Raw genomic sequence first — 7,221 nt, forward strand, 5'->3', positions numbered from 1 at the left:
TTTTTTTTTTTTTTTTTTGGTAGAGTTTGGCTCTTGTTGCCCAAGCTGGAGTGCAATGGTACAATCTCAGCTCACTGCAACCTCCGCCTCCCAGGTTCAAGCAAGTCTCCTACCTCAGCCTCCCAAGTAGCTGGGATTACAGGTGCGTATCATCACACACCCGGCTAATTTTTGTATTTTTAGTAGAGATGAGGTTTCACCATGTTCGCCAGGCTGGTCTCAAACTCCTTCCCTCAGGTAATCCACCCGCCTTGGCCTCACAAAGTGCTGGGATTATAGGTGTGAGCCACTGCACCTGGCCATGGTTGTTCTTCAAGGAAACAATTGTTTGTGACACTCGTTTCTAATGTCCAAAAATGTTTGGTGAGGTCAGGAGAGACCTTTTCACAGGGTGACACTCCAAACGAGAGTGATACTCCCAAACACCCTAAGGTCTTTTGTGAATTCCCAGAGCCTAGATTTAGTTTGATAGGATCAATCGCAATACAGACATTTCAGTTTGTGAGACAGTACCCCTCTTTATCCAACCTGCTGGTTACTCTTGATACCCACACACTTTTATATCCATGCAAGGCACAATGTTTAAGTATCAACGGCAAGTAGCACACCTTTAAGACGACCTGATGTTCTAACAATTCTTCTAGTTCCTTCTGCTCCTTTAGTAACTGCTTTTGTTTAGATGCCAAATCTTCTCGTAAATTTTTAATTTCTAATTTCTTCTGCATTATTTCTTTACGTAATTCTTCAGTGCTTTCTCTCAATATTTTCATCTTCTTCTCCATTTCCTTTAAAAGTCATGAGATGATTAGGTTATATAGTCTGAACAAACATTTATCTACCTAAAAACTGAATTAAAACTAATTTCACTCACCATTTTGATTATATTTGTTTTGAGGTTCATGAATGATTTCTCACAAAGTTAAATGATTTCTCACAAAGCTAAATGCAACTTATGATTGCCAACATCTTTAACAAAGGCATGATAATGATACTGCATGTATAATTAAACACGTTAGATTTGAATTCTTTTTTTATTAGTGCTCTTTTCTATCCTACTTTAAAAACGCTTCATTTTACATGTTAATTTTTATTTCATATCAAGAAGTGTGAAAAAAAAGGTACAGTCTGTTTTCTAGTAGCTTTGTGATCTGACAAAATCAGATGCGAATAATCATTGAATATCTGACTTATGGTTAACCTGAGTCACATGGGAATTAAAGATAAAGGTGTTCATATTTGGATACCCAACACTTTGCACTCCTTAATCCCACACTTTCTTATTGATATTACTTCTCTAGCTCATGCACATTATCCCCAAATACCATCTACCCTAGAATCATCGAAGATCTTTGTCTCATGTCTGATTACCCGTGGAGTGTTTGACTTATGGGAGAGAAGCCTTCTCACACTCAGAAGGTCTACAGTTACTCTTACTGATGACTCAGTGCTGAGTCTATTTAGCCTGCCCTGGGCTTTCTGTATAGCTTCCTCCTCCCACTGCTGCTGGGTGAGAGCATCATTGGTGATCCTAGGATCTGAATGAAATTTCAAAATGTTTTTCCCATAAAATCTGTGTTGTAAATGATGGTTTGGCATACTTATTTAGAATTAATAGTATTTTACTCTATGCTAAACAGGTTTTTTGTGAGCTGGCCTTGGAATTAAACCACCACCAACACACTTTTGGATTATCAGAAGGTGGAAGGAGTGCAAAGTATGGTGATCATTCTATTTACTTTCTATAATAGATTGTAAAAAGTGGCCACAAATTCCTCCTGTCTCCAGGGTATGCATGTCCCTTTGCATTGTCTTGATCATTCTTCCCATTAAGAGGTAGGGCCAACTTGATTCTAGACTTGGTCATGTTATAATACTTGCATTGGCCAATGGGATATCACGAAAAATGGTTTTAGCAGAGGCCCAAAAAGGTCTTACATATTGGAGTTTGCTCCTTCTTGAGGCTGGAAACCCTTCCATCATCATGTGACCAACTAGTGACATGTGACCTTAGACCAAGTAGCCTGCCAAATGGCTGGTATATGAATGGAGCTATCCTAGTTTACCCAGCCCCAATTTGGCCAGCTAAGACCAGAAGAATTCAGAACTGTGAAAAATACGAAATGGTTGTTGTTTTAAGCCACTAAGTTCTGGGATGGTTTGTTAGGCAGGAATAGACAAGTGATACATTTTCTTTGTAAAAATGTATTGTAATAACTTGAGATGTTCAGAGAGCTATGACCGTAATAGCTACAGCAAAATAATATTTTTAGTGTCAACCACAGAATCTTTTTTGCTTCTGGAAACAAAGCAGACATTGTCCAACTAAATACAGCCTAAATTAGATGCCAAGTTGCTAAGGTCTATAATAGGCGTCACTTATATTTACTCCAGAAATTATGTAGCTAGTCTTTTCAGCATCATTCACAGTTAAGACTTTAGAATCTTTAAAATGTTTCAGGCTATGGTTGTTGTGATAAACATTAATATTTTTAAAAAGGGATGATTGAATCCAGCTGTATTTAAGAAACTCTATATCATCTAAGACTTACTCCTGGCTTTGGTATCTTCTCAAATTCTTTTACTATGATGATTTTTTCTTCCTTTAAGCTGAAAAAAAAAAAAAATCGAGTTTGAAAAAGTACAAAGAAATAAGTTCTTTCTATAAAAAGTACAAAGAAATAAGTTCTTTCTGTAATAACAACTTTCTATCTTCTCATCCCAGAATGCCATTCCCATGCTTGTCTGCCAGGCAACCTGGTGTCCATTCTTTATGATGGTTTTCCTGAATCACAGGTGCATTGGGGTGCTTCCTCCTCCCCAGGACTCCCACAACTTTGTAAACACACACTCACTTAGAGGAATTACCTCAGCACATTATAAATGTTGGGGACCATGGGCCTACCCCTGGGACACAGGGTCCTTCCCAGCAGGCTCTGGGCTTTTTTCTTCTTTATGTTACTTGGAATGGGCTAGTGCCTGCCTGGATTCCTACTACAGCCTCCTAGTTGATCTCCTACTTTGCCTGCCTCCACCTTAGCCCATTAAAGTCAATTCTCCACCCACACCACAGTGATTTTTTAACACGTAAATATATCACCTCGCTTCCCTGTTTGGTAAATTCCCATCACACCTGGACCAAAATTTGAACTCCTTTCCCACACCTACATGGCCCTGCCTCATCTGCCTCTCTAGTCTCACAGCCTGCCACTCTCTGGCACCAGTCACACTGGCTTTCTTGCCAAGCTTGTTTCTACCTCAGGGCCTTTGCCCTATCTGATCCCTCCAGCGGGTATGCTCTGGCCACAGATCTTTGCATAGCTCACTTCTTGCTTCATGCAGACCTGTACCGATATCACCTTCTCATAGAGGTGCCTGGCCATCTAAAACAGTACCAACAGTTCTCAAACTCTTTCCTCGTTTTGCTTTACTTTTCTATATAGTATTCATCATGACCTAACATTGTGTTACACATTTCCCCACTAGAAAACCTAGCTCCCAATTTACCACTGCATCATCATCTTAACAAGTGCTTGCATATAGTTGCCATCCAGTAAAAATTAATATGAATAAATGGAACAACTGAAATTAGTTTTGTTCCTATCTTCATTATTTAAAATAATGTATGTGCTGAATGAGATACGGGCATGCATATGCAAATAGATCGTCACTCAGAATGACCTGTTGCACCACATTCTTCTACATCGATTGCAGAAAACCCTCACAGAAATCACAGAAGGGAAGAGTCCATAGTTGTTCAAAGGTGTGAAGAAGGGTTATTTGAAGAGCTCAGTTTCAGTTTTGTGTGACAATTGCATTCCTGAGGTATAATAAATGCTAGAGCCAGAGGAAACTTCAGAGATCCAGATGTGATAGGGACATGGATACACAAAACACTAAATGAATATTTCAGGTGAAGGGCAGATTTAGACCAGGAGCCAAGTCTAAGTGGTTATTAGATATGGGTATTTGAGGACAACTATTTTTACTTTTGTTTCCACTACAAGCTATTAAAACTGTGACATGAACTCATAAGCAGTCCAGGTGGGCACACCTTGTCTACACTTCTATCCTGTCACTTCTGTCCTGATCCATTGCCATGTGTTTGCTGCACCATTTTCCCTTCCTGGACACACAGGGTGACTATATTTCACAATCTCCCTTGCATTTGAATTGGGGCCATTGGACTAATTTGCCCAAGGAAGGTGAGTGGAAGTAACAAATGTCTTCCCCAGCCATGTTGAACTTGGAAGGCACATGCTCCAGCTGGCAAAGCTTAGGATAGAGGTGGCTGCATGACTTGCACCGGACTGTGCTATGAGCCAGAAACAAAATTTCATTCAGTTCTTCCGTTGAGATTTTAAGATTTGTTCTTACTGCATAGCCTAGTTGAAGCCTAACTTCTCCTTTTCTTATTCTGTATACCGTTTCCATGGTGCCAGTTACAGTGATGAGTTAAACATCCTTATTTCCAGTTCAGAATTTCCCTGGAGCTCCAAATTTTTATGTTCAGTTTCTTACTGGGCAATTCCAGTTGTGTATATCAAAGGCCCCTCAAATTAAAACTCATTATCTTCCCACCTGAAACCTACTGTTTTTCTATTCCTTCTTTTGGTAATGGCATTTCAATTCACTTAATTTTCAAAATTATAAATCTGAGCATCATTCTTGAAACCTGTTTCTTGCTTCTTTCAAGATTTTGTCTTCATTTTTAAGTTTCAAGTTTTACTGTGATGCATTTGGAACATATTTCTTTGAGTTTACCCTGTTTGGGGCTCATTGAGCTTTTTGAATCTATGGGTTTTTCTTTCACCAAACTTGGGGAGTTTTCAGCCATTACTACTTCAAATTCTTTTCATAATCATATAACTTCTCTTTCTGCAACTCCAGTGACATGAATTAGATGTTTTGCTGTTGTCTCATGGATGCCTATAGATCTGTTGTTGTTATTTTTGTTTGTTTGAGATGGAGTCTCGCTCTGTTGCCCAGGCTGGAGTGCAGTGCAGTGGCGTGATCTTGGCTTGCTGCAACCTCCACCCTTGTGGGTTCCAGCAATTCTCCTGCCTCAGCCTCCCGGGTAGCTGGGACTATAGGCGCGTGCCACCATGCCCGGCTAATATTTGTATTTTTAGTTAAAGACAGGGTTTCTCCATGTTAGCTAGCCTCGTTTCGAACTCCTGACTTCAGGTGATCTGCCTGCCTTGGCCTCCCAAAGTGCTGGGATTACAGGCGTGAGCCACCGCACCCGGCCATGGATCTGTTCATTTTTATTCAATTTTTTTCTCTGTTCAGATCGGACAATTTTTATTTATCCTCAAATTTACTGATATCTGTGTGAGAGAAAGAGCATGAGAGCAAGCGAGCAAAAGGACTTTTTAATTCTCTTGAGAATCACAACTCCAAAGGTTCCCTTTCCCCAGTATTTTGGCTCCTGTGGGCTCCTATCACATATGACTCTGCCACTGCTGCCTCAGTGTTGCCTGAAAGCTGAGGTATGAGAGAGTGGAGAGGAAATAAAAGCAAAACAGGGGTCTGGACTCTCTCTGAGCATCATGAGTTCCTTGCTTGTTCCTTGAGCCAGAATTAAAGGGCTCTTCCTGGAGCTCTCTCTCTCCAGGTCAGTGTTCGTCTCTGGATTTCATGCAGGTTAGCATTCAGGTTAGGGGATACCAGAGGGGAAAAAATAATAAATTAACCACAGCTCAATGCTACTTTTAATCCTGACCTTCTTCCCCAACCTGCCTGTCATGATTTACTTTTCAGAGTCCTCAAATAGATGCTCATGCATTCCACTCGATTTTATAGTTGTGTTGAGTGGGAGAGACAGGATGAAGTGGGCTTCCTCCATCTTACCTGGAATCACAGCCCATGAGATGATGTTTAAGATCATAGGACTGGATGGGATGGATCACTTCGGGATAAATTGTACATAGAAACAGGAAGAGAACTAAGGACTGATTTCTGGGATTTCAAAATTTAGAAATCCAGAAAATGAGAGACTAGTAAAGGAAAAGCAAAATATTTCTGGTTTCCATTCCTGTATGTAAGGAGCTTAAAGGCTCCACTCTATCTTAACAGGTAAAAAAACTGAACAAACTGAAAAATCAACAACTCTTCTCATATCCATAAGAGAAGTGAGATCACACACAGGGCAAACTACTCTCCCCAAAATTAGAGACACAGAAAGTGAATACAGAGAATCCCAACTTATTGGAGTAGACACCCACAAGCAGAAACTTGGGCAGGAACCAGTGCTGGGTAGAAAAATCTAAATTGTAATTGATGAATTGCTGGAGGTTTGGCGTGGACATGTCTGAGAGTAAAAATCCCCAGTGGGACACAGTTTTGTGAGTTTTACCTCCAGGAGCTTAACCAGGTCTTCTCAGTGAGTATCAGAAAAATCTCCTTGTGTTCCAGCAGGGGAGGGAAACAGAAATACTTTGACATGCCAGAGTATTCTGCTCTTTTTAACAGGCCTGCCCTGAGCAACTATAATTAACCTGCTGGAGTTTGACCAGAGTCTAACTGACCTAGGGAAGTGAAATACCCAACTCCAGCTGGCTGTAGCCTTCCACATGGAGAAAGGGAAATACCTGATTCCAGCCCACTCTAGCCATCCTGTCTTTCCTAAGGGGGTTGGAGGGTGGTGGGAAATGTTGATGAAGTTCACAGTTCAGAGTCACAGACTCACTAGAAGACTGAGACCTAATCATAGCACCATAAAATGCTCCCCTCCCTCCACACCTTACCACCATGTTCCTGCAGTCCTCTTTAAAGCAGTTCCTTTTATCCAGTACATCATGTCTGGCTATCATGAAAAAAACTGCAAGGCACACTAAAAGGCAAAAAACATAGTGTGAAGAGACAGAGCAAGCATCAGAACCAGATATGGCAAGGATGTGTGAATTACCAGGATTTTAAAACAACTATGACTCATATGCTAAGAACGCTAACAGATAAACTTAATCACAAAATGGGCAGTGTAAGTAGAGAGATGGAAATTCTAAGAAATAACAAAGAAATACTCAGCCAGGAGTGGTGGTTCATGCGTGTAATCCCAGCACTTTGGGAGGCCAAGGCGGGCAGATAACTTGAGGTCAGGAGTTCAAGACCAGCCTGACCAATATGGTGAAATATCGCATCTACAAAAAATACAAAAATTATCTGGGCATGTTGGCGGCCGCCTGTAATCCCAGCTACTCAGGAGGCTGATGCAGGAGAATC

General features: G+C 40.8%; 1 protein-coding gene across 1 annotated transcript in view; it reads right to left on the reverse strand.

Annotated features, from left to right (window-relative positions):
* CCDC146 (coiled-coil domain containing 146) overlaps positions 1–7,221 on the reverse strand; it is a 186,793-nt gene that overhangs the window by 37,192 nt on the left and 142,380 nt on the right. Inside the window, exons 5-6 of the mRNA XM_011927719.1 lie at positions 2,550–2,607; positions 609–785 (exon numbers count right to left, since the gene is read on the reverse strand). Of these exons, the coding sequence (XP_011783109.1) occupies positions 609–785; positions 2,550–2,607 (235 nt within the window). The remainder of the gene's footprint in view (positions 1–608; positions 786–2,549; positions 2,608–7,221) is intronic.

The sequence above is a fragment of the Colobus angolensis genome, unplaced genomic scaffold (genome assembly GCF_000951035.1).
Source record: "Colobus angolensis palliatus isolate OR3802 unplaced genomic scaffold, Cang.pa_1.0 Scaffold74, whole genome shotgun sequence".
Classification (NCBI taxonomy): domain Eukaryota; kingdom Metazoa; phylum Chordata; class Mammalia; order Primates; family Cercopithecidae; genus Colobus; species Colobus angolensis.